Genomic DNA, 25,206 nt, shown 5'->3' on the forward strand with positions numbered 1-25,206 from the left:
AGTGTCCCCCCCCCCCCGCCGCTACGGCGGCGGCAGCAATTGAATTAGCAAGTTCAGACTGGATTCTTCTGTTCATCACAGGTTGACTATCAATTCCATCAAGTTGCGTGCCACGGGAGGTAACACCTTCTGCTAATCCAGATCCTGAGACCTGCCTATGTAAAATTACGTCTCGACTGACACCTCTTCCAGCTAGGCTATACAAGTTAACACCAGCTGGGATTTCTAAAGACGCAACTGCATCCACTAGACTGGCCGTCGATAAATAGGATGCCGAAGAGCCCATATTAGGAGCTGAGTGTCCATGACCACTACTACCACTAGGAGGAACCCCTGAATGAGCACCACCATGGCTTTGCGCCATCAACCATCCTTGCAGGAAAGGCAATTCCCACGCTCTGTCTCCACACTGAAATAACTGCTGAAGCTGTCCAAACTCAATGAAATCTGATTGATTAGAAACTTGACTGGGAATTCCGTTTCTTCCAACAGGTTGAATTTCATCAACATCCATGGCATCAGCTACAGTAGTAGAGGTTCTAGCTCCTGCTCGAGCAGTAAATGTGTTGCCAGCAGAATATTCTAAAACACGATATGGAACAGAAGGAATGGCTGGGGTAGACAAGGGAGGAGACATTGTTCTGCTACGGTTGTCCACAGCTCTTTGATTATTCTGCAACCCTGTTTGTGCACTACTTGAAGTGGCATTAGTAGTAGAATATTGAGAAATTCTTTGATCATCTATGGAATATGGAGGCACGGACAAGACTGGTGACGGCACAGGAGTTGGTTCAGCTTCCAAACTAGCACGGTTGGCAGTATGCGTATTGGTTAAAAAAATAGCAGGGGGCGGATATCTCAAATAACCCGGAGATGTTGCCCTTGTCATTGAGGAATCTGACGAGTCGATGTCATTCACCTGCCACACAGAGCTTGAAATGTAAGCTAACTCAAAATGTTGAACAACAATTAAATGAGTTCTTAATGGGCAGCTCACCTCTGCAGTCAAGAGAAATGGAGCCCCGTGTGGGTGGAAGTGTACAGCTCTCAAAGAGCGCCTTGTCTTCAACACAATGCTTGGCGAGGGATCCCCACCTATCTTGTTGTAGTGCCATATATGCAACTGGAACAAATCATGAACAGCACTTTGTGAGATTTTTAAACAAAAACATGTAGGGGTTGAAGGAACGTGACACCTGCAATAATAAGAGGTTCAAGAAAATTTTAAGAAAGATATTACACCTTATGTCCAGTTGCAACAGCAAGCAATTCACCTTCGGCGTGGAATGCAATAGAAGCAATAGGCCGATCTGTAAAAAATGGAGGATTAAAACTAATATTGTGAAAAAACAGAAAACGGAAAAAAAAAGAAACAAAATGATAAGATGGCTGAGACTTACAGAACTCATGAAATCTAATGCACTCTGAAGTTTTTGCATTCCATAAGCGCACCTCACGATCTAAGCTTCCACTAGCAAGTATATCTGAATGATGCGGGTGGAATCTGACCTGTAGATAGCTCTAACAACATTAGACCTAAGTGCAGTGGGCTAGAAGCCTGGCTAGGTAATTATCTGATTTATGAAAAACACTCCTCAATTCAAGTTGTTTCCAGAATTTCCCACATAAGAGCCATACCAATATAAGAAACCATAAGACTGTTGATGCCCGTACCCCACCCAACAAACAAAATTGACAAAGACATTAGCCAAATTTCATTCAAGAAGAATGTCAACCAATGTACAACTTGTTGAGAAAAGCATGTTCTATTAATCATGAAAAAGGAGTACATAAACGATAAAGTAAGGGAAACGGGCTACAAGTTTCAAACTCACCACCCAAGGCGTCCTCCGATGGCCACTCAAAACTTTTAAGCACGTTCCAGTTTCACAGTCAATAATCTTTACGGTGTGGTCACCACTACAAGCAAAAGAAATCGAGTGAACCTCATTGGGCAAAACACATTGTTTAACCTCAACCAGATATGACACATAATACTCACTGTGTAGAAGCAAGAGTTCTTCCATCGGAACTAAAAGCTGCTGCAATTGTTGACCTTGGAGGAGGCGCAAGAGGACAATATGTTGCAGATAAATGGTGCAATGACTCTGCCTCAACCCTGCGAAAGGGACATCAACTACATCAGAATCGAAAATCAGGGTAAAGAATTACAAACTTATCACAAAGAAAGATATTCTAGTTTCGCAATGAAGAGGTGTGAAAGCACTAAGGAACGCAAAACTGAAGAAAGAAAATTACCATGAAACAAGACCATGTCCTGCTTCTCTCGCTGGTTCGCAACTGGTCCCACAGGAGGAATCAGCGTTCCATCTACTTTCACCCCACCGTTTCCTTGGAACACACTTGGTCTTTGGTGAAATTTCCCTCTGAACAAGTAAGCTAAAGACGCTCCTACCACTAAAAAGTTATATACAAACCCAGGTTTAGAGTAATCCAACCAAATCAGTAACTTAAATAGATTTCATCATCCAGCTTTAGCTAAGAAAGATGCAAAGCTCAGAGTGCTAAAAGCTTATTCGGGTAAATTCAACTAAACAAATGCGAGAACAACGCAGCGAAATTCAGCAAGTAAACATTCAAGATCAAGTTCCAAGATATGCTACTCTTGCTACAGCTGAAGCTAACCTAATTCCAACTCAAATTCCCAAAATAGGATGTGTGGGTCTTTCTGAGCATAAGCCAGTACCCAAGTCCGGCACATCAAAAGTTTGCAAGGCCACATCAAAATTAGGAATCAGAAGCTGAAAAACAAAACTAAGGCATCAAATCTCTCAATATTCAGGCGAAATCAACATCCAGAATTTGATATGATCTCCTAAACAAGGATTCTAATTACTCGATCTAACATGGGATCGCCTAAACTCAAGCAAAATATTTTCATTTCCCGCAATTCAGAAGCTGCAAATCATGAAAAGATTCGAAAACTATCCGCAATTCAAAACACCAGTCGATAGGTAAGTGCCGACCTATGACGGTGGAAATCAGCCGCTGGCTTCAACGACGGTATCGGCGACATGAGAGAAGGATGATCGTGAGGCCATACACGTCCCGTCATCTCAAAATCCGAAATTCATCACAATACACGAGACGAAGAAGACGATAATGAATCCACAGATGCGACCAAGGAAGAGGGGGAGAAGATATTTGGGTAATCGTCTGGAACTTTCTCTCAATGAGAGAGGCGAAGAAACCTAAAAGGAAGAAGAGGCGATGATGGCGCAAGGTCTGCGAGTGCGAGGTGTTAAAGGATCTCCTTTTTCTCTTCTAATTGCAGTGCCCAATTTTATTGATTTTCTAAATACAACCTTTTGATATTTATTATTGGGTTACCATTTTTCAGTATTTTACAGAATATACACCTATGTTCTAGAAAGTGAATGGCAACCCATTCTACTTCAATCTTTTAGTTTCAACCAAATAACGATAAAGTGCATGATAACCATCCTTGTATTTAGATAGAAAATATTTGTTTTCATTTAGGTTAGAAATATAAAAAATCTACAATAATGACTTACATTGATTTTTCAATAACTTTATTTATGTTCTTAGACAAAACTGCAATAAAAATCTGTTAGCGAAAATAAATTTATAACTTAAAATTACATGACCTAAAACATTTGAGAATGTCTATGCTTTTCAATTTCTGTATTTTTTTGAAGTGTTATCTTTTGTTATGTCATCTGAACCAACGCAAAAATTTAAATGTATCAGAAAAAAGGAAAAAAACTGGTGATAAATTATGAAATAACAAATAATATTAGGGGTGTCTTTGAAATTTACCGTTTTACGTGCGACTGGTAGCCTTGAGACCAGGGAAAAAAAGAGAGGAGAAATAAAAGTTTTAAAACAACAAGCAGTTAGACAACTCTTCCGAAGAACGGCATACGTTGTCTGTCATGGTAAGTTGGTAACTACGACACAACTCGTTTCGGTTATTTCGTTGATAACCGGTTCGCTATCCGGTGCAATGCTTCCACCGGTTCGGTTATTGTTCCTTTATTTCAAAACCGGTTAGCCGAACCACGTTTAAGAGATTGGATGGTTATGTGTAACATTAAACGAAATGCGGAATATATAATTAGTAATCCAATTACGAAACTATCCCTAACCAATACAGAAGAGGTCTACGCAGGCCTTGTTATACCAACCATACAAACTTAGGAAAAGACAATAATACCCTCATGTGAAAGCCAACAGATTCAACAACGTTTTCTTCTACAGCAAGCTATCGGCTCTCGACGGCAACCTCCTGAAGAAACTCAGCACCAGCGACGGAAGCTTCCGCCGGAACCGGGGCGGTCTCAGCCAATACATGCCGGCGACCGCCACCGTGACCTTCATCGGCACGAAATAGAACACGACGGAGGCGGAGAGACAGAACACAACAAATATAAAACTCGCACGAGGATCTCGCCAGCTCAGCATCGCTTGCAACCTCTCCCCCTGTGTCGCCACGTCACCGACCACCGTCTGGATCCTCCCGGCGATGCTCCTGAGCCTGTCGTACCTCATCCTCACCACCTCGAAGCCTCGGCTTGTCGGAAAAGTGTCGAACTCCTCGTCGAGCTCGTCGGGGAACACCGTGTCCGCGTGGGAGACACGCGCGTCCATGTGCGGCGGGTGCCTCGGACGCTGCCGGAAACGCAGAAGGCCAATAGCAGCCACGCAGAGGAGCAAGCATGGGAGAATGAGCTCAGGGAACAAGACAAGGAACAAGAACACGACCACGGACAAGGCCGAACACACCGGTCTTCTCCAGCTTCTGATGGCTTCCAGCCACTTCGCGATCGCGACCAGACCAGAGATAACGTTCACGACACGGAAGAAGTTAGCTTTGCTACGTCTCATGCTCCAAACGTGCAAGTCGTGGTCGACCATGTACTCAACCACTTCCCGGCCTAGCGGTGGTTCGGCCCGGCTCAACCGTGCCGCCCAACGTCTGCAATCCAGGATCTGTCTCAGCATGAGGAAGAACACATGCAACACAGACAGCTAAATATCTCTGACGGTGAACTCCTAACGGCTGAATGTAATGAATCTTTGGAAGCAACGGTAAGGAATACATCTGAAACATGTTCACTGCGTTCGCGCTCGAGAATCTTACCGCTAAGTGAATCTCGCCTGTCTTCTTTACGCCATTGTTGTGCAACACGATCAGTGGATACGAGTGCGTGTACACACGATCCGTCTCGAGAGTGGACAGACGTATTCTGACTTTCCCGATTCGTGAATCACGGGAATTACTTGTTCGGTCGACTCGGGAATTGTCGAAAACACCAACGGTCACGACCGTGCAAGGATCGGACACCTCCCAAGTGTACTGTTCGTTCCACCTCGGACACAAACTGTCGACCACAGTCCGAGTTCTCACCCACTTCTGCCCGTATTTCGCAACACAGTAGGCATCAGCCGTCCCGCCTGTCCCACCTCTGACCTTCATCGGCATCAATCCTGTGGCTCCGAGAATTCCAATCTCAAGAACTCCAACATGAGGCTTCCACAGCTGTTTCACCGTCGGTCTGACATCACTGCTGTACACTGTCGCCTCGTCTAGCACGTGGTACCCTCCATCAAGCGAGATACGGAGATGGATCCTTGATCCGAACCGGTTATTGTTATGGTTATCAAGGCTAAACCATCTCGAAACCACCGGTTTATCATCGGTTCTACGCTCAACCGCAGCGACAGGGATCATAACCCTCCCAATGGCATCGGTTTGTCCCATGGCACCTAACCGGTCCTCCACTGTTACAGCCAAGTAATCTTCAAACGGCTCGGCAACGACAAACATCAAGTCCTCGTTCCAGTATGGGTTCGAGAAGCTTCTGTTTGGACTGGCGGACGCTATCGCTGTCCTAAGAATCTGATTTCCCACTTGAAGTTTGGCAGAAAGATCTGGAAGCTTCATGTTTCCAGAGGATTTGTCAACAATAACAACGTCTTGAGCTTCAATTACAGAAACTCTCAAGTACCATAGCTTCGGCGACAAGTAGACCTTTGATTTGATGGATGAGAGGCCGTCGAAGTGAACGTTCGCGGCCTTGGAGTGCCAAGCTTCGGTAAAAGACTCGTCGGCTTGAGTTCCGAACCAAACTGATAACATCAGTTCTCCGCCGCGAGACTTGTCCCCGTTCTTGTCCTCCAACCTGTACCACTGCGGAGCCAACGGACTGTCCGGCGGAACACGTGTCGGAACCTCGCTCAGGTCGAACCAGACACGACCCATGAACTCGTCTCTGTTACCCTCTTTGACGAAGACCTCCACGACTGATGACTGTATGCAATCTTTCGAAAACGCGAAGACTTGGTTCCACTCGACACTGTTCGAACTTACCCTTTTGGTCACTCCCCTGTAGTTTCCCAGTTTGACTTCCGACACGACTTCTCCGGAAACAGCGACATCCTTGGCCTTCACAACTCTAATGTAAAGATACTGCATTTGCTCCACGAGATCGTACGTCGAGCTTGTCTTGTCCTTGGCGCTCAAACCGCCGCCTCCGCCGAGGCGTGGCTTTGTCTCTTTAAGTGAGAACTCACTGGTCGTGTTTGAAAACAGGGACAATGCTCCGCCGCCGCAGACGGGTCCTGGCGGCGGTACTGCCGGCCCGGCTGGGACGGTGGTAACGACGACTGGCTTGATCTCGCCGGGGTTCGGCACCATCGGTAGCTTTGCATGTCCTGGGCCGTGATTTTGAGCTCCGCCGTTTTTCTTGCTGTCATGAACAGCTATCTGCGGTGTCTGTTTCTGCTGAAGAAGCACTTGAGTTCTGAACCTTCTTGCTCTTCTTTGAACCAGAACCGTTCACACGACGCGGTACCTCGCCGACGTCCTCCGACGTGGAGACGTACATCTTGAGACTGATCTCTCCTCTCACGTGCGAAAAGAGGCTCCTTTTCTCGAGCGTGTAGAGCTGAACCAAGGCTTCTCCTTCTTTGGCGACGCTGGAGCCAGAAACCCGAACTTTCCCGAGAAAATTTCTGCTACTGGAGGAGCGTTTCTCGTTGAAGACGTTGACCTCGAGGGTTCTGTAGGGGAGGTCGTTGACGTCTGCGACATGGAAGACGAGCTTCTCGTTCCAGATGGGGTTGAGATCCTTGGGCTTGACCTGTGTTCGTAACCGCTGGTTCTCGAACTCGACCTCGACGAACGACGACGACGAGCCCTCGCCGTCTTTGGGCATGAGGTTGTGGGCCCCCACCACCTCCACCACGAGCTTCTCCTTTCCGCCGCCGGTTTTGTCTCCGGTCATGGCCAAACAGCTTGGAGAACGAGATGGAAATGGAGCTGGAGAGAGAAAAAGAGGACAGTGAAAATAGGATGAAGGTGAAAGGACAGTGGAGAGAGAGAGAGAGAGAATGAAGTTGCAGAGGTTAGGAGCAGAGAGCGTGCAAAGACAGAAGGGGTGTTATGGTGTTTGACACGACAATCTATATCCAAGAACTGGGATTTTGTTTTTTGCTTTTATTTTTTTTTTGTCGAAATTAGATTTTGTTGGAGAGGGAGCCTCGAGTTTCACGCTGGGTATGTCGCGCGTGGTGTAACGACTTGCCAATGGCAGAGCTCGGTTGATGCCTCGTGGGACCCTTCATTCTTTTAACTGCTTGCATGCAACCCTACTCGCGAAAATATTTTTATTTATTTTGCATTTTTTCTATAATAAAAAGTTAGAGCCAATTTTGAGTTGAATTTAAAAGGTTTAATTAAAATTTTAATCAATCAAATTGCTTTTTTCTTTTTAATTTTACAAGTTTATTATTATATTTTAAAATTTTTAAATTTAAATCCATGCAATTTTTTTTTAAAAAATTGTCTGTTATAATTTATTAAAATTTAATCCTTAAATTCTCTAGATTTACTTCTATATACATAAAGCTTTCTAATTTCAGAACTTTATTAACTCAGAATGATTGTCATTTCTGATTTTAATTCAGAGTTTTCAAAATCTATAGATTTTTTAAAATACTATATTACATATAACGATAATATGCCCAATGTTAGAAAAAATCAATAAATTTTATGACAACAATTTTGTGAATGCAAATTATTTAGGATATTCCTAGTTATCTCAAACATTTATATGAATGTCTTAAAAAATTGTTAAAGGTCTTCGGGATTATTTTGAAAACATCCAATAACATTAGGATGGAGTATGAAGTAATTCCATAAATTCAATGTTTTTATGAAGATTGAAATTTTATCCTGTATTAAATATAAGTTTTCATTAAGAATTTCAAGAATGATGTTATATATATATATATATGGGGTTTTTGACATTTTAATGTATGGACAAAAATGTAATAACAACGTCACAACGACCGCGTAATATGCACGCGCCGAGAAAGCGGGTGGGATATGATGTGAGACAAAGGGCTCACTCCTCGGTGGAAGGTCAAACAATGGACTTGGAACAGCAATAAGGTCTCAAAGCGCATTTGTCAGATGTATCCTTTATAATCCAATATTAAATATTTACAGATTTTTTAAACTTTCTCAAAAAAAAAAAATTCTAACAATGAATGTAGTTTTATTTGATTTAAATTATTCCAGAAAATAGCTTTTATTTAATTTCAGGTTTCCGGTACGTGAAATGCAAAAAAAAAAAAAAAAAAAAAAAAAAGTATACTCTATTAGACATGATGCCCACTTCGTTGTCCTCGGTAAATCAGACTTGTGTTTTGTCTTTTCTATATGCCCTGCGTATGTATATATATGTATACTTATCTACTGCTATTATATATATATAAAATGTATCATTAAAATTGTATATATAAATAAATATATATAAATATATATACTAGTTTATTTATATATAAATATCTGAATTTTTATAAAATTTTAAAATAAATATCTGAATTATAAATTTTTTATATAAATATTAATTTTTTCAAAATTTTTATAAAATTATCCAAATTTTTGAAAATTTTTCAAATTAAACAATATTTATTAAAATGTTTACAATAAATTTTTATTTTTTAGTTTTATTGGAATTTTTTTAAAAATTATGAATATTTTTATAGTTTAGATATTTATATAGAAATTTTATAATTTAAAAATTTTTATTTATTTAAAATTTTTGCAAATCTGCGATTTTGCCTAAATTATAATGTCTCAAAAAGTTTCTTTGATTTGGGCCTTAATATCGGATACGATCCTTCCACCCTCTCAGGCCCATCCTTATTCTACTGTTTCTTTTAAAATGACAATATTGCCCTCATTCGGGATCATTGTCATGAAGATTTTCTCTCTCATGTTTTTTTTTTATTTGGTTTCTGGCAACATCCACACTATGCAGAACACAGTGGTGTTCTTAAATTTATTCAGAACTAGGATCACAGAGTTTCTATATTACAAAAGGACCCTTAGGCGGGTCGATTCCCGGCGGCAAACCGTCCGGCGGAACTCCGGGAGGAGGAACTATCTCCGGCGGTCGATGCGGCTCCCACTCCGGCGGCATCACGTCAGGTGGCATCCCCGGCGGAGGAAATGGGACGTTCGGGGTATCCGGCATTGGCGGGGATGGCGATGGTGGGAACGGAAGCTCCGGGCCGGGATTCTCCGGCGGCCCAAGCGGCGGAGGATCCGAGGGTATAACTGTAAATTCCGGTGACGGTAACTCCTCCGGCGAGGCTCCGCCGGGGAATTCCGGTGGGCCGGTTCGGTTAACTTTCGTGAAGCATTTCCCCTGTGACCGAGAAGAGCAGGAAACTGAACTCGTCGCTGTGATCAAACTTCTTCTGCATGGCTTGAAGGACCATAGCAACAACGAGCCTCTCATGAGATTTGCGGAGACAAAGGAACTACTCTGCAACATTTTCCTCCTCTTCTGTTCTGTCCTGTTCATCTTTCTCCGGCTGAGCTTAAGGCGAGCAAGTAATAGTGACACGTGGCGTTCAATGGTGAGACGTGTTCATGGACGATTGACACGTCACCTTGTAGCTAAAGAACACGTGTCCGCAAGTGCGAGTGTTGGTCAAAACGCAGCGTTTTGTGATCTTCAGTTTTTTTTTTGACTGTGCCCGAACTAATATGTGAGGCTGAGAAATATTCACGAAAAAAATGAATAAACGAAACACCTAATTGTTAGGGGAAAAAATCCCTAATTTCTCTTCGGTTTGGGGGGAAAAAAAGAAGAAAAACCTCCGGCGCTTTTCGGCGATGGCGCATGGAGGCTACGGTAAGCGGAGGGTGGCGGAACGGAAGAATACGGCGGGAAGCAGTCGGAGATCTAAGGGCTTGGGCGTGGAGAAGAAGCCTAAGAATGTCTCTCTTAAGAACCAGATTCGCTCCATCGAGCGCATGCTTCGTAAAGTATGCTCTTACTCTTTCTTTCTCTACTTGGGAAGCTTCGAAGTTGGGGTTTAGGGTCGATCTTTGTTCAATTTTTTTATCTCCTCTCGTTATTTTTTGAGTGGGCCTATGGTGGTATCAGTACTTGTTCTGTGTCTGAGGAGTTTATTGCCGTGCAGCTTTCCTGGGAAAAATTCGGTCGCAGAGTATTATGTAGCGATGCTTTAATCTGTGGAATGGTAGAAAGATGAGATACAATCTGATATTTGGATTGGTATTTTATACGACCATACGTGCTTGTGATGTGAGCTACAACTGTAACGATCACTTAGAAGCGTGCGAGCTTACTTATCAATGGCGTTTTCAAATGAATTTGATGGCTTTTAGTTTCTGAACATTTGGTTTATGGAAATTGGTATACGACACCTTTTCACTTTGCGTACAATGTCTCTAGGATCTTCCTCCTGAAGTAAGAGTAGCTCAGGAAAAGAAGTTAGAAGACCTTAAGAGGCAGCAAGACATCCATACCCGTCTTGCTGTGGAACGTAAAATATTCCTCCGGAACAGAAAGATAAAGTTTTTTGGTAAGATTGTGATCTCAATGCATCCGCTTTTTTGTCTTGTCGTCGCACTATTGGATTTGCATTTACATCAACATGTAAAATAGAAATTGCTTTGTGTAGAGAGGAGAAAGATTGAAAGGGGAATAAGACGCCTTGAGAAACTGCAACGTGCTTCATCTGGTCATGTCCAGGACACTGAGATAGCTGAGCAGCTTTCTAAACTCAAAGAGGACCTCGAGTATGTTAGGGTAAGCTCCCTTTCTCGGGCTTTTCTCCAAACAGTACACTAGTATCTCTGTTCTCTGATAAAGTTCCGAATCAGAGGATAAAATGAGTTGGTTGAAATTGTTTGTTGCTGAGTTTTTACTGTGGCAAATTGCAGTTTTTCCCCAAAATTGAGAAATATGTCTCTCTATTTACTGGTGGGGATGATTCAGAACTGACTGAGCGGAGAAATAAACTGCGGAAGCAGATCAAGGCCAATATGATTGCTGCTTCTGCCAGTGGGAAAGATTTGGAAGGTACTTCTTATCTGTTGATTTACTTGTTTGGTTTCTGTCATCCGTTTTCCTAGAACTTCCTATGTGAAAACAGATGTATGTGGCAGTTTGTGTACTTTCAAAGTCTTTCATCCTGAATAGTTTCTTGTAAATGCACCTTTTACATTCTGTAAATCCTTCAAAGATGCTGCTCATATGCATCATGTTAAATTATTTTACTGTTGACAATACAGAGACGGGGAGTGAAGATGATGGGCTCTTGGATTTGAGTGATGATGATTTCTTTCTCAATGGAAGTTCAAGTGATGAAGCGGATGCTGATGATGAGTGGACCGATAAAAGCACAAGGTACGCCTTGTTAAGGTGGAATACTTTCATTAGTTGGTAATATGATTAAGATGTCGCTGTTAACTTTATTAGTCGATTCCATGAGTCGATAAAAAAAAATCAGCAAGATGGAAATGTGTTTCACCTCTGTTTGGTGATTAGCTGCGATTCATATAATAAGAACGAACTTCCGTCCTCTCAAACTGGAAGTTTTTGCTCAGAATTCTTTGGTCATAGTTTAGTCTGTGAAACCGCTTCTTTGATAACTACTTACCCGACAAAGAGGATCCCGAACTGAACCGAATCCCGAAACGCCCACCCCTAACACTGACCATTGCCCATGTTTTCTCAGGGAGCCGGCTTCTAGTGCTTCTGGCAGAGCAACGTCTGGCATGTCCAGTGATGAAAGGAATCAGGTATGTTGCTAAGTACAATATCAAATTTTTTTTTTTCATGAATACAACAATATCAAAGGTACTAATGCCGATTCAGTAAAACTGAAATTTCTGAAGTGCACAGAAACGTAATCACGTCAAATTGTTAGAATCTAATGGGTTGTTTGTGGAGAATGAATAGGCCTAAAGAAAGTTGGCATCTTTTCTTGCCCCGGGACACAAATTTCGAAAATTTATTGTTGCCACTCGGCTTTCTGAACTCAATACCTTTATGGCAGAAGCAAAATTCTGCAAGGGCTTTAATGCCACCACCCCGATCAAGATCTGCCTCGACGTCGTCAAGGAAAAATTCATATGGCCAGAGGAACGGGATACCAACTTCCAACAACTCTTCACACAGCAGAGGCGAGTCTTCGCATAATGCAAGGGCCGCCTCCTCGGGTTCCCGGACGAGCCACAGTAGCAACCTGAGCTCAAATTCTGATGCCCAGAAACCGAGGAGGAAGAGAAGACCTAAGAAGAAGAAGCAACAGGTCAGATCACACTTTCTCGTTCAATGATAATAATGTTGTGTTGAAACAAAATGGGTACTTGGAAAGCAATCTCTTTGGATTTTGTTGCAGGCATGAACATGAACATGAACATGATGAAAACTGGAACTCATTCCAACATTTGACAGAGACACCAAGAAGGTCCTAACACACAGTGGAAAGCCCTACTTCAATCAAATTCTCCAGGGGGGGCGGGGGGAGTTGGCAAGAAAGTAGGCCTTGTACTTTGGGATTATTCTCCAATGCATATATTATTTGCTTTTTTTTTTAATGTGGTCGGTCTTGAAATTGAGATGTGCCTTTGTTGTTGTTTTTTTGGTTCCAAACAAATCATATAAACCCCTAAACTTTGGGCAGAAACAGGGTGTCGTTTTTTTTAATTATCAAAAGTATCTTTCTGCCTCTAAAACATAAAACAAAATCCTCCCATTTTTTTAGAATTCTAATAATTTTTCGATCTCTATAATTATACTAATATATGTTGTTTAGTGTAAATCATCATTATAGATATGTTTTAAATCGGATAAATTGATAAAGATCATAATTTCTCGTGTTAATAAGATAAATTTGAATTTTTGAATTAAAGTTTTTTTAATGTTATGCTAATAAATTGTTTTCCACACCACAATCTAATTCTTACGACTAAAATTTTGTCGGAGTCCATTGCAGAGGTGAAGCGGGTGGGGGCGAGAGTGAGTCGAACACTCCGGAAGCCCGGGACGATAGATTCAGGGATGCCTGAGATTCGACACCAAAAATTTTAGTTCCAAAAAAAAAACATAAGCAAAATGTCTCCCACCAATCCACTGGTTTACACATTCCATCTGAGGAAGAAGAAGAAGATTCTGATGGAAGATAAATCCAGATGGCTTCTCTGTGCCATCTTCATCTCCCTTCTTCTCGACCATGGTGTTGTCGCCGTTGGTGTTACGCATGAGGAAGCCAAACTCCTCAGGGACGAGGTAACTTGTCCGCGAAACCCCGTCAGATCTCGATTTCTTCCGTTTCGTTTTCTGCTCTTCGTCTCTCACGCCGATCCGCATCGATGAATTTAGTTTCCGGCACTTGGGCTGTACCGGGTTGACATTGGTTCCGCTTGTTCCCAACGTTGTTTCGTCGATCTGTCCATCTCCGAAAATTTGATTTTACCCAGTTGATTCGTTGAGCTTTGGAGCTTGAGGACCCGTTTTTGAACGCTAATTATTCAGATTCAATAGAGAGATGAGGGTTTTGTCGCAAAACCTGTCGAAACAACATTTTCTTTTGTCTTCTGAGCTTCAAATATGGGATGGGGAGAGTCGGGTTTTGCCAGTTTGTGCGAAATGCTGTGGGGGGGGGGGATAAGAAATTGATTCGGCCTTGGAGATGACTGTGGGTAGGCAGCTCGTGAAATTGGAGTATCTTTCCCTTACTGTTCTACGGCTTGAAATGCTTAATTTGATGGGTTTGCTTGCAAGAAGCAGCAGAATAAAAAAGTTTTGCTAAGCTTGCTTAATATCTTAACCAACGGTGCTTGATCAAGGGCAAGTTTGGTAGACCTCTGTTTTTTGACATTGATCTAGTCGATTCAATTGTTTGTGCCAATTAGTTTAATGTTCTATTATGATTGCATCAACTGCTGGCACCTTTTTATGTTATTTTCCGATTCTTCTCTTTCAAGAGCTTGTGTCATCATCCTCTGGATGAGAGAAAAAACACTGAACTTTTGGATGCTTTAGGTTCGTGAGATGTTCTATCATTCATTTGATGGGTACATGAAGCATGCATTTCCGCTCGATGAGCTGAAGCCCCTATCATGCGAAGGAGAAGATACTTTGGGGGGTTATGCCTTGACTCTGGTAGAGCGTAATATGATGTTCTCTTTACAAGTTCCATTTGAATTGACAGTTTGGTGTAACATCTAACATTGTTGCCTGTTGTGAACTTCTCACAGATTGATTCACTGGACACATTAGCTTTACTTGGTGACCGAGCAAACTTCACTTCCTCTGTTGAATGGATTGGTAAAAATCTTCAGTTTAATATAGTGAGTAATGATTTTTTCTACCTTTTCTCCCGCTGGAAGGAGTTCTTAACTCGGTGTATTATCTTGTGGAAACAATCTTGCTTCATATATATAGCTTTGAGAAGAACTTTGGGTTATTTTATTCTCTGCCACTTGAAATTTCATAGTTTACCTCATGTAATAAGCAGAGTGTGTGACATCTTGGAGTCAACTTGAAAAATTAGTTTAGCTGTGGTCTTTTCTGGTAGTTGTGGATGGACAGTATCTCAAGGTTACTTGAAGTATTACAAAAAGATACGTGTATGGTTTTTGGGGTGGATAAGCCTCTCACAGTTACTGAAGTTTCTGTATGTTTTGCATTGCTTGTATGGTGTTTTCTCTTCTACGCCTTTTGGTCAAACTTTCTTCTTATTATCAATAGTCATTTTACTGATGTACGTTTTCATCTGCAGAATAAAACTGTGTCTGTGTTTGAGACTAGCATCCGAGTCCTTGGCGGTTTACTTTCTGCCCATTTGATAGCAAGTGATTATGCAACGGTACTAGAACCTATTTACCTATAAATTTTCTCGGGTTATCTCATCTCAGGAATTTTGTAATTCAAGTTGCATCCAAGGGGTAAAAAATATTTGTACATTCTTCTGCTGGAAGTAGGGAGATTATCTTTTGGACCTATTTTAATGTGTTACATTTTCCCATCAACTTTAAAGTTTTTAGCTCATCGCTCAACTCATCTTGCTGAATCCTGTTCATCTTGACCTTCTTATCTACCTACCAAATCAAACAGATTTCCTTGTTAAAACGTCTTGTGCTCCACAGGTTTGATTTGCATCTAATTTGACTACAGGGCATGCGAATTCCATCTTATGACAACGAATTACTAGTCTTGGCAGAGGATTTGGCACGGAGAATGTTACCTGCATTTGATACACCCACCGGTATGCTTTTAGTCTCCACCTTTTAGGATGTTTGCTCATAGTATGTATTGAATCTCCTTTTCACTTTCTGAATTCTGTATCCATATGTATGCCATGGAATTTTTTTAACATGTGAAAATGACGTGAACATCTTTCAGATGTGATGCTATTATAGAAACCCTACTTCATCATTTGAGATGATACAATAGAGTATGAGCAAATGCTATATTTGCTTATTATTTACAAGTCAAATAAGGAGGAGTGCTATGAGATATGTGAAACAGATTGGTGATTGGCTATTATATGCTGTTAGCTATTTCTGCTTGTTGAAAATTGAACTATAGCACCTTGAGTTCGCTGCCGTGTTTTTTATCTCCCGTGGGAAGCTTAACTGCAAAGGGAACAGTTAATCAAGGAACATTTGTTGAGTTTGTCTTATCACCTCTTCATCACCTGTTCTGCCTATTTATTTGCAGGAATTCCATTTGGATCTGTCAATTTGATGCATGGTGTTGACAAACATGAAAGCAAGGCAAAACATCTTGCTGACTTCCTCTTCTAGGTTTCATATTTATTGCTCTATACTTGTCATGAAGCAATTGAATTACACAAGAATCGAGATGCCAAGTTTCCGATTAGCTTTTGGTGTTGAATTTAAAGGCGTGCAGAATGGACTGTACAGTTCCACTTTATTATACTATCTTTGGTTCATATCTCGAATATAGGCTTAAGAATTTACATGTGTTAACGGTTGTTCAGATAACATCAACTGCTGGGGGTGGTACTCTGACGTTAGAATTCGGTGTTCTCAGCCGTTTGACAAATGATCCTGGTGAGTGAGCTGATTGAACTTTGCTAGTTGCTATTATGTTCTTAAAACAAATTTAGTGCTGAACGCATTCTTCTTGATAAATCTATTAGTACCTGCTGTGTGCATTTATATTATATACCATTTTTATGTTTAAGGTTGATTCCACATATTTTTGTCTCTTTGCTTTCCATCATTTGGGGTCTAGAGTTATTTGTATATTGATTTCCATAAGAGATGTAGCATTGATGTTTTTCATTTGTCTTTTGCATCTGCCTGCTCATATTTGGCCTTGCCATCTTCACAAAAATTGAAGTTTTCGAACAAGTTGCAAAGAATGCAGTAAGGGGACTATGGGCCCGCCGTTCAAATCTCGACTTGGTTGGTGCCCACATCAATGTATTTACAGGTGAATGGACACAAAAGGTAACCTCAATTACCATCTTGATGTAACACAGTTTATGAATGCCAACATCTAAGCAATTTTCTTATGGATGTTTTTTTCTTTGAAGCACAATGGGATGCTTTAATGTCCTTCCTATTTGTGGCTGAGGATTTTTGGGTTTTAATACTTGTATGAAGGCGCCACTCTTCCAACACAGTCGGAAGATAGCCATTTCCTAACAAAATCAATGTCTGAGTTATCGATTCTGTTGTCCCTCTACCTTTATAGTACTGTCTAAGACTATGTATATCTCGCTATTGTGTTGTCCCACGCCTCTTTGCCATATGTATCTATGAAACTGGTTTTAGTTCATCATAAGTGTTGTTGCATCTGGAAGTGCCCTTCTAACTGTGACTTGGTTGTATTCTTTGTCTTAAAACCTTATAGAATGTCCTTTATCACCCAAACTCTGAATAGCAGTTCGTTTAATTTACAGGATGCTGGGATAGGAACAAGTATTGATTCGTTCTATGAGTATCTCCTCAAGGTTAGCAAGAATCCTCCCTATATCTAAATTTATATTGTCAGTATGATGTGGAACCTGTTAACACAGTCATTGTTGGTCCAATATTAAGTTCTATCAGTCAATGAGAAGCTGAGCTTAACCTATTCTTCACACTGTAGAAGACGATATAGCTTCAAAAATTGGGATAACACTAAGTTTATATTGAGCTTAACCCTATATCTAAATTTATATTGTCAGTATGATGTGGAACCTGTTAACACAGTTGTTGGTCCAATAATAAGTTCTATCTGTCAATGAGAAGCTGAGCTTAACCCATTCTTCATACTGTAGAAGATGATATAGCTTCAAAAAATTGGGATATAACACTACGTGCCTCAAACCTGAGGACCATAACCGAAGACACTGTTTTCGAACCTAGATGAAACTTGAGCTATTTCTTGGTGCCCCACTTGTTCATCTATAATGGCACTATTGCAGGCTTATATTTTATTTGGAGATGAGGAATATTTGTACATGTTTCAAGAAGCTTATGGAGCTGTCATGCAATACCTTCACAAGGATCCTTGGTAACCTTCTGCATCCTTTCCTTTGTTGTTTGGAACACGCACATGCAGTCCTTAGACTCCTTACATGACCAATGTCTTAAATATTCCTGTAGGTACGTAGAGGTCAATATGGATTCTGCAGCTATTGTCTGGCCATTGTTCAACAGTCTTCAGGCTTTTTGGCCAGGACTTCAGGTTCATCATCACATTCGCAATTTATAAGTTGAAAATTTCTGTCGACGAGAATTAAGCAACATCGCGTTGTAACTATTATTCCCCCTAAGGTTTTAGCTGGAGATATTGATCCAGCAATCAGAACTCACACTGCCTTCTTTAGCGTCTGGAGACGATACGGTTTCACTCCTGAGGGTTTTAATCTCGCTACACTCAGTGTCCAGGTATCCTTATCAAGTCCTCTCTATTCCCAATTTTCTACACAAGATCTTTAAACTATTACGGAGTATCCACAGGTAAAGCACACGAGAATGTTTGGTGTAAACAACTTCTTTGGCAATTGGTTGAATTCATGTCATGATGGCATCGTTGCATTGCAACTTCATAACTGACCTTCATTTTTCTTACAGCATGGGCAAAAGAGTTATCCTTTGCGGCCGGAATTAATCGAAAGCACATATTGGCTGTACAAAGCTACAAGAGACCCCAGGTCACCGATTTACTCCTAGCTTTTCTCAAAACTCTTTGCTTTTGACAATATAATCCTCTCTGATATAGAGAAACTCTGCCCTGACAGTCAAGGATCCTTATAAGTATTTCAGATCAATTGGTTCTGACGATATGACTACATTGCTGAATTACGAAACACAGTTTCCGTTCCAACTGTTTTGTTCCGCCAACTGGATTAGGGAAGTAAAATATATATCTTTGTCCACAGGTATCTTGATGCTGGACGCGACTTTGTCACTAGCTTGCAATACGGAGCAAGATGTCCTTGCGGATATTGTCACATCACAGATGTGGAATTTCACAAGCAAGAAGATCACATGGAGAGCTTTTTCCTCGCAGAAACAGTAAGTAACCTTGTTTCATTTCACATTCCTTGCAGAAACAGTAAGAATCCATATTTCTATTGACTTTTTAACAGCCGATTTCTTAACAAAAACGTTGCAGGTAAAGTATCTGTGGCTACTCTTCGACTTGGCCGTTGGCCCAGATAACCGCGTTGAAAATGGCCCGTACCAGTACGAATCTCTCTATCTCATTCATGTTACCTAGTTATCATCATCTTACCTTTTCTTTCTCTCTAATCTCTTCTAGCATTCTTACATATATATATATATTATCGGCAGGTATATTTTCACCACGGAAGGCCATCTACTACCGATGACGCCACAGATATCTCTAGTCAGGGAACACTGCTCTTACTTTGGCTCTTACTGTAGGAGCAATGCTGCGGGGAAAGAGGAACAATATCCAGCGGCCAACATATCCTCGGCCAGCACCCAAGATAGTAACGATAGTAGTAAAATATCTGGAAACGGATTCGGGAATAGTATCCCATTGCAATATCCTTATCAAGAGCCTTCCCCAATCACCGGTTTGATTAAGGTCGGTATCATCAAACTTGTTCTTCTCCTCCTTATTTGAAGTTCCAAAGAACATTGATCTTTTTTTCAATTTTTCTGGTATTCGGGTTTTTCATTGGAATAATGGCATAAAATTTCGATGCGGGTGATGAAATCTTGTGGTGCGGTTTCAGGGAGTATGTCCAGCACTAACACATGCCCAGAAGTATGGATTATCGCATCTTTTCCTGGAGAGAATACCTCAGGAAGATGTATCGACAACCCCTGCGAAACCCGGCCGCTCGATGGTTTTGATCTCCGACCAAACCATCGATAAGACGAACCCTGAAGAAGCAGCATTGTCGGCGCAGCCTGAACCTATCGTGGCAGTCTCTGGCAGCAGCGACAATGGCCAGACAACTGATGAAGAACTGACCTTGTTGGAGTCTGAAACTGATTCAACAGAAGATCCAACGCTCTAGGCTGTCTTTGAAACTCTCTGTTTTGACATTTTCGACCTCGATTCTGATTTAAATCCCTAAAAACGATGTCGGGTTTTCGTTCGTCGACGATTCAGCAGAGTCTGGGAGGAGCTGCGGCTGCGGCGGAGTCAGAGTTCTTCCGCTTCTGAAGTAAACGCTAATGTCTTGTAGGCGGTCTTACGATTTTATTTATGAAACGTTTAGGAAATGAAGATAGAATTTTTCATTTTCTTTTATGAGTAGTATTATTACATTTTTTTTTAAAATCAAAGACGATTTATAGGAAAAGTCTATATTTTTTTTTATAATGAACCTATGCTTATTGTACCATGCAACATTGCAACCAAATTATACATTTCAATCCGTCACGTTTGACGAAGGATATATTTCACTTCGGTATTCATATATATATATAATTGAGTTAAATTATATATCTTTCAACATCAAATTGATATAATGTTTTAATTTTAAATTAATCAAATTCGATTTAAATATTAAAATCGAATGAAATAAAAATGAATACAAAATCGAAAAATAAAACCAGATGGAATATAAATGAAGTAAAGTACAATTTAAACGTGTAAAACATGTATTTCTAATTATGCGTTTTATAAATAAATCAATATATTTTAATTTGGTTGTCGTATGAAGGAAAAACAAATTCGTTGGCTTTTTGTATTTTTGCTGCCATCGGCGGCATGAGAATTGGTGAGACACTGAGACGACATGAATCGCTCTCTTGTGCAACTTCTCGACAAAATCCAGTGTCTGAAGTCCCTGAAATCTCTAAACGCCCTTCTTATCATCGACGGTTCCATCTGTTCCTCGGACATTATCCTCAACAAACTCATCAGAATCTACAGTCGATTCGGCGCCACAGATGATGCCCGTAAGCTGTTTGATGGAATTCCTGACCCAAACCCCTTTCTCTGGACGGCTCTGATTCACGGGTATGTCGAGAATCGTCAGTATCTGGAAGCTTTTCATTTGTTTCGGAGGATGCTAATGGATTCAGTGGCACCCTTGAATTTCACAGTTGCTTCGGTTCTCAAGGCTTTAGCGCGGGAAGGGAGAGTGGAAAATGGGGAGGCTCTTTGTGGATTTCTGTGGAAGACGGGTCTCGGTCTTGATTTGGTCGTCCAAAATGCATTGCTTGATGCTTTCATGCGATTTGGTAAAGTTGATACCGCAAGGAGATTATTTGATGAAATGGATGAAAAAGATACTGTCTCTTGGAATTCGATGATTGCAGGTTTCGGAAATAATGGAAGAATAGATATCGCGCGTGAATTGTTTGATGCGATGCCTGAAAAGAATGTTATCTCATGGACGAGCTTGATTTCTGGGTATATCAAAGATGGGAAAATGCTAGAGGCGAGCGGTCTTTTCCATAGAATGCCTAAAAGAGATGCAGCTTCTTTCAATGTGGTGATCTCGGGGTATATTGATGCTGGTGATATGGTTGCTGTTCGTAAAATCTTTGATTCAATGCCAGTACCTGATTCCGGTTCATGGAATTTGATGGTTTCTGGGTTTTGTCGTGCTGGGAATATAGATGCTGCGAAAGAGTTCTTCGAGAAAATGCCAAACAGGACTGTCGCATCTTGGTCTATAATGATAGATGGGTATATGAAAGCTGGTGATGTTGATACTGCGAGGTCATTATTTGATCAAATGCCGCAAAAGAATCTTGTCTCTTGGTCCATTATGATTGAAGGGTATGCTCGGAATGGAAAACCAGGTGAAGCTTTGAAACTTTACGCACAATTCAAAGAAAAGGGCATAAAGCCAGATGAAACGTTTATATTGGGAGTCATTTCAGCTTGTTCCCAGTTAGGGATTATAAGTAAAGCAGAATCTATGGTCTTGGAATTCTTAGGACCTTCTGCTTTTTCCAACTTGCAGATAGTGACCAGTTTGATTGATATGTACGCGAAATGCGGAAGCGTTGAAAAGGCAAGGCAACTGTTCAGTATGGTTCATAAAAAGGATCTACTATGTTACACTACGATGATTCAAGCTCTTGCTAATCATGGGTTGTGTCGCGAAGCCATTTCCATGTTCGATGAGATGGTGAAGGCAAAAATAGCCCCTGATGGTGTATCATTTCTTGGGGTTTTAACAGCGTGTAACCATGGAGGCCTTGTTGATGAAGGGAGAGAGTATTTCAAGCAGATGAAAGATGAATGCAGAATCCAACCATCGGGAAAACACTATGCATGCATCGTAGATCTTCTTGGCCGTGCTGGGTTGCTTCAAGAAGCATATGATATGATATGTAGTATGCCAATGGTGCCTCACGCAGTTGTTTGGGGGGCGTTGCTTGCTGCTTGTAGGGTTTGTGGCAACGTTGAATTGGCAGAAATAGCAGCTGCTGAACTGTTCAAAATTGAGCCTGAGAATTCAGGAAATTATATTCTCCTGTCGAATATCTATGCTGCTAAGGGCAGGTGGGATGGGGTTGCGAAGATGAGAACTATGATCAAAGAACATAGGGTCAAAAAGAGTAGAGGTTCAAGCTGGATTGAACTAGGAGGTAGAATTCATGAGTTTGTGATGGGAGATACATCACATGTCGATACTGAAGGCTTATGCACCATCTTGGCTTTGCTTGGCAATGATATGAAATTCCTATGGGACACGGACGGCATAAAAAAAGGAGAATTTTTCTCCTTTTCTTAGCAAAAAATATGTCTCGGATGGTGGATGAACCGAATTTGACACTGAACAAGGAAGTGGAATTCTACTACAAGCAAGTGTTATTGCTATGCTTTATTGATATCATCGTTACTCTTTTGGAAACTTCGTCTCCTCCAGACTAATTTGAGGTTTCATCTTTTTTTTTTCTCTGTTTCATATTCTAATTTTGAGGTAGAAACCATATTTTTAACCATCTTGTAGATCATTGATGCTGTTGTGCATGTATGGAGTTCCCAGAAAATAGAGCTCGTGGAACATTCAAGTAAGTTTTATGCTTTCTTAATACCATGAAACAGTTGATATCTTGTCGGCATGCATCAATATGTGACATGTCCATTCTTCATCCATTGTTTTTTCTTCTAAACATTCTTAAATGCGTTTCTTTGACTGTGAACGATGTTCTTCTTCAGTTAAGCCAATGAATTTAGCATGTGTTGTTCAGCTTCCTTCATTTTCCCACTTTCAAAGTAACATGAACTCATCTTCTACGCAGGACTAAATTTTCTAGCACATAGGAAGAAGAAAGAATATGCCTCTAGACCAAAGAATCTTAAGGCAAGCTTTTGTTTTAGGAAACCAAAGTTCAATGAACCTATAGCATCTCTAACAGATTTCTGAGTCTCGAGAAATTTTTAATGTTTAAGTTATTGCAAGTTGATATTATTTTAAGTGGTAGTTGAGGACAAGCCAGCCAGTCAGTAGATTTACTTGTTTAAATTGTGGGGGACCAGAGTATCTTATCCTTTATCCCGAATCAAACTATTTATAATGCAAACATAAACAAGGCCCCAAAAATCTTCTCATTGCTCGATAAGATTTCCCAATAGTTAATTATTTTTCTTTCGGGTTCTTTTATCTGTGAAACAGCTATAGTCTAAGGAAAAGAGACTAGAATCCAAGAAATTACTTCATAGCCATCTCTCTCTTTCCCCTGTTTATCTGCAAGTAGTTTGGTTATCTCTGAGCCATCTTGTATGAGAATCACTGACTAAAGTAGTGTTTAGAGAAGATACTAACACCAGCAGTGTTATTTGGAGTTTTGGACTGAAACTTGCTTCAATGTTTATTTGGATTACATCATTGCTCTTGTTACTGTCCCCCAACTTAAAATCCAGACAGATCTTAGATCTCAGATCCATCTGCTGTTTACTACATGATTGACAGTTTGTACAGTTTCTAGCTTACTGTCTCGATTTAATGTTGATTTTCTTGGAAGAGAAAAGTAAAAGTATGCTGATGCATTACAGAAGTTCTTACACAGATATTGAAAGCAACAGGAGAGAAAAAATTGGAATGTGTAGTACATGGAATTCTGAGTTCGTTGAGAACGCAGATATCTTTCAGACACACACTGTTATAGATTAGAACTTTTCTATAATACACTTTGTTATACATAGCCAAAGCCAAGATTAGGACAAGCCATGCCCTCTTCTCTCCAGCTAGTCCTGTCTTATGGGATTAGCAATAGAGCATAACCAAATACATTTTGTATCTCACATTTGCTTAAAACCAGTAAACATGGTTCTCTAACTTTTGGTGTTACCATCAGAAGAAGAATTCAAATCTGAGACCAGGACATGAATTTACTGATGAGGTAAGTCTATGTTCTGGATTCAAATGCATGCATGTCTTGCCCGAGAACCCGAGCAGTCAGAGCTTTCTCTTCTTCATCAGAGATGACTCTTCTCACTCTTCTCTCTGTTTTTTCTCTGCAGGGCTTTTGGCGGTATTTCTCATACACCGCAACCCAAACCCCTGGCTTCAGATCCTTTCATGATCCTTAGCCTCTGGCATGATGACACAAACATCCTGCAGCAACACCACACCAACCCATAAGCAAATGAACACATCCAAATTCCACCTACCAATCTTTTTGAAGATTTAGTGATTTTGTCTCTATTTTGGGTGTGACAGAAAAAGGACACTTACTCCCAAGGAACGTCCCCTACGAGCATCCAGTCACTGTCTTTGTCTTCATAAGTTGGTACAAAGTCTGAGCCTTTGTATCCTTCTCTTTCCAAGTACTCTCCCGCAGAAAATCTAAACATGCTCTCAAGGGCTTTCAGCAGTTCTGGGTATCCCTTGTACATCGTCAGATCTATCTTCCTCAGGTACGGCACACCGTCCATGCTTACTTTCACGTAGATCCCTTGACCCTCGCTCTCATTTTTCTTTGGCTGAAGGCTGTTCTTCCTGTGGGCTCGAACCGGTGGCCAACCAACTATATGAACCCTGCAAAAAAAAAAAGAAAAAAAAAAGAAAAGAACTCCGATCAAGACAGAGTTCATCCAGAGAAATCAGCTGCAAAGGATGAGATTCTTGTGCTTACTTTGGGGGAGGGGAGGTTTCGGTCTTTCCTGTTGATGCAGTCTCCTTCTTAGTATCAGGTAAAGCTCTCTTGTTGCTTTTTACACAAGACATCCTTTCGTTTTCCTCGCATCCATCATCCGTCCCTGGCAATCCCAACCTCAGCTCAGTGGCCTTTAGGTTAACAAACTCATCATTCTCATAAACACCACCTCTATCCATTTCACACCAGAGAAAGAAGTCGTTTCTCTTCTGGGTTTTCCTTAGAAATGCAGAAGAAGCCAAGCTTTCTGCAGTTCCTTCAAGTTGTTCTTTCCTTCAGAGAGAGAGAGAGGGAGAGAGAGAGACTAGTTGGTGACGAGA

The 25,206-nt window shown here is 40.9% G+C and overlaps 7 protein-coding genes across 10 annotated transcripts in view; 3 read left to right on the forward strand and 4 right to left on the reverse strand.

Moving 5' to 3' along the window:
* Positions 1 to 3,262, reverse strand: part of LOC104815976 — a 6,048-nt gene extending 2,786 nt beyond the window's left edge. The window contains exons 1-8 of the mRNA XM_010544606.1: positions 2,988 to 3,262; positions 2,260 to 2,418; positions 2,003 to 2,119; positions 1,836 to 1,920; positions 1,401 to 1,509; positions 1,243 to 1,310; positions 998 to 1,123; positions 37 to 919 (exon numbers count right to left, since the gene is read on the reverse strand). Coding sequence (XP_010542908.1) covers positions 37 to 919; positions 998 to 1,123; positions 1,243 to 1,310; positions 1,401 to 1,509; positions 1,836 to 1,920; positions 2,003 to 2,119; positions 2,260 to 2,418; positions 2,988 to 3,076 — 1,636 coding nt within the window. The 5' untranslated portion in view covers positions 3,077 to 3,262. The remainder of the gene's footprint in view (positions 1 to 36; positions 920 to 997; positions 1,124 to 1,242; positions 1,311 to 1,400; positions 1,510 to 1,835; positions 1,921 to 2,002; positions 2,120 to 2,259; positions 2,419 to 2,987) is intronic.
* An 820-nt stretch (positions 3,263 to 4,082) lies between these two features.
* Positions 4,083 to 7,421, reverse strand: LOC104815977 (FT-interacting protein 1). The gene is given in 3 exon segments (XM_010544608.1): positions 4,083 to 4,974; positions 5,012 to 6,773; positions 6,775 to 7,421. Coding segments are annotated over 3 exon segments (2,997 nt in total). The 5' UTR covers positions 7,272 to 7,421; the 3' UTR covers positions 4,083 to 4,236.
* Positions 7,422 to 9,307: 1,886 nt separating this feature from the next.
* On the reverse strand, positions 9,308 to 9,998 carry LOC104815978 (basic proline-rich protein). The gene has a single exon (XM_010544609.2). The coding sequence runs from the start codon at positions 9,861 to 9,863 to the stop codon at positions 9,363 to 9,365; it is 501 nt and encodes a 166-aa protein (XP_010542911.1). The 5' UTR covers positions 9,864 to 9,998; the 3' UTR covers positions 9,308 to 9,362.
* A 78-nt stretch (positions 9,999 to 10,076) lies between these two features.
* LOC104815979 (rRNA-processing protein EFG1-like) lies at positions 10,077 to 13,034 on the forward strand. 2 transcript variants are annotated; one of them, XM_010544611.2, is made up of 8 exons: positions 10,077 to 10,330; positions 10,764 to 10,893; positions 10,993 to 11,120; positions 11,255 to 11,393; positions 11,606 to 11,720; positions 12,052 to 12,115; positions 12,373 to 12,627; positions 12,718 to 13,034. In XM_010544611.2, exons 1-8 carry the CDS (start codon positions 10,178 to 10,180, stop codon positions 12,721 to 12,723), a joined length of 990 nt encoding a protein of 329 aa, XP_010542913.1. In that variant the 5' UTR covers positions 10,077 to 10,177; the 3' UTR covers positions 12,724 to 13,034. The 2 variants fall into 2 exon arrangements, with proteins under 2 accessions (XP_010542913.1, XP_010542912.1); XM_010544610.2 differs by lacking the exon at positions 12,718 to 13,034 and having other exon boundaries at positions 12,373 to 12,704.
* A 252-nt stretch (positions 13,035 to 13,286) lies between these two features.
* On the forward strand, positions 13,287 to 20,066 carry LOC104815980 (alpha-mannosidase I MNS4). 2 transcript variants are annotated; one of them, XM_010544613.2, is made up of 17 exons: positions 13,287 to 13,607; positions 14,364 to 14,483; positions 14,579 to 14,671; positions 15,103 to 15,189; positions 15,498 to 15,588; positions 16,044 to 16,099; positions 16,327 to 16,399; positions 16,692 to 16,801; positions 17,257 to 17,307; positions 17,764 to 17,852; positions 17,945 to 18,026; positions 18,116 to 18,229; positions 18,416 to 18,495; positions 18,724 to 18,859; positions 18,960 to 19,030; positions 19,232 to 19,397; positions 19,549 to 20,066. In XM_010544613.2, the coding sequence occupies exons 1-17, from the start codon at positions 13,434 to 13,436 to the stop codon at positions 19,834 to 19,836; spliced, it is 1,881 nt and encodes a 626-aa protein (XP_010542915.1). In that variant the 5' UTR covers positions 13,287 to 13,433; the 3' UTR covers positions 19,837 to 20,066. The 2 variants fall into 2 exon arrangements, with proteins under 2 accessions (XP_010542915.1, XP_010542914.1); XM_010544612.2 differs by having other exon boundaries at positions 13,288 to 13,607; positions 19,139 to 19,397.
* A 431-nt stretch (positions 20,067 to 20,497) lies between these two features.
* On the forward strand, positions 20,498 to 23,657 carry LOC104815982 (pentatricopeptide repeat-containing protein At4g02750-like). Of its 2 annotated transcripts, XM_010544617.2 has the most exons (3): positions 20,498 to 22,664; positions 22,738 to 22,798; positions 23,030 to 23,657. In XM_010544617.2, exon 1 carries the CDS (start codon positions 20,563 to 20,565, stop codon positions 22,516 to 22,518), a length of 1,956 nt encoding a protein of 651 aa, XP_010542919.1. In that variant the 5' UTR covers positions 20,498 to 20,562; the 3' UTR covers positions 22,519 to 22,664; positions 22,738 to 22,798; positions 23,030 to 23,657. The 2 variants fall into 2 exon arrangements, with proteins under 2 accessions (XP_010542919.1, XP_010542918.1); XM_010544616.2 differs by having other exon boundaries at positions 20,498 to 22,798.
* Positions 23,658 to 23,800: 143 nt separating this feature from the next.
* On the reverse strand, positions 23,801 to 25,206 carry LOC104815981 (auxin-responsive protein IAA4-like). The gene is made up of 3 exons (XM_010544614.2): positions 24,866 to 25,206; positions 24,466 to 24,768; positions 23,801 to 24,345 (listed from the first exon to the last, which is right to left on the reverse strand). Exons 1-3 carry the CDS (start codon positions 25,063 to 25,065, stop codon positions 24,270 to 24,272), a joined length of 579 nt encoding a protein of 192 aa, XP_010542916.1. The 5' UTR covers positions 25,066 to 25,206; the 3' UTR covers positions 23,801 to 24,269.

The sequence above is a fragment of the Tarenaya hassleriana genome, unplaced genomic scaffold (assembly GCF_000463585.1).
Source record: "Tarenaya hassleriana unplaced genomic scaffold, ASM46358v1 Cleome24, whole genome shotgun sequence".
Lineage (NCBI taxonomy): Eukaryota > Viridiplantae > Streptophyta > Magnoliopsida > Brassicales > Cleomaceae > Tarenaya > Tarenaya hassleriana.

Coding starts and splice junctions, on each gene's coding strand:
- LOC104815978 (XM_010544609.2), bottom strand. CDS start 9,863: ATGAACAGGACAGAACAGAAGAGGAGGAAAATGTTGCAGAGTAGTTCC.
- LOC104815979 (XM_010544610.2), top strand. CDS start 10,178: ATGGCGCATGGAGGCTACGGTAAGCGGAGGGTGGCGGAACGGAAGAAT. Junction 10,894..10,992: donor CAGAAAGATAAAGTTTTTTG/GTAAGATTGTGA, acceptor TGCTTTGTGTAG/AGAGGAGAAAGATTGAAAGG. Junction 11,394..11,605: donor CAGTGGGAAAGATTTGGAAG/GTACTTCTTATC, acceptor TTGACAATACAG/AGACGGGGAGTGAAGATGAT.
- LOC104815980 (XM_010544612.2), top strand. CDS start 13,434: ATGTCTCCCACCAATCCACTGGTTTACACATTCCATCTGAGGAAGAAG. Junction 14,672..15,102: donor AAAATCTTCAGTTTAATATA/GTGAGTAATGAT, acceptor TTTCATCTGCAG/AATAAAACTGTGTCTGTGTT. Junction 19,398..19,548: donor CAATCACCGGTTTGATTAAG/GTCGGTATCATC, acceptor GTGCGGTTTCAG/GGAGTATGTCCAGCACTAAC.
- LOC104815982 (XM_010544616.2), top strand. CDS start 20,563: ATGAATCGCTCTCTTGTGCAACTTCTCGACAAAATCCAGTGTCTGAAG.
- LOC104815981 (XM_010544614.2), bottom strand. CDS start 25,065: ATGGATAGAGGTGGTGTTTATGAGAATGATGAGTTTGTTAACCTAAAG. Junction 24,769..24,865: donor GAAACCTCCCCTCCCCCAAA/GTAAGCACAAGA, acceptor TTTTTTTTGCAG/GGTTCATATAGTTGGTTGGC. Junction 24,346..24,465: donor GTAGGGGACGTTCCTTGGGA/GTAAGTGTCCTT, acceptor GTGTTGCTGCAG/GATGTTTGTGTCATCATGCC.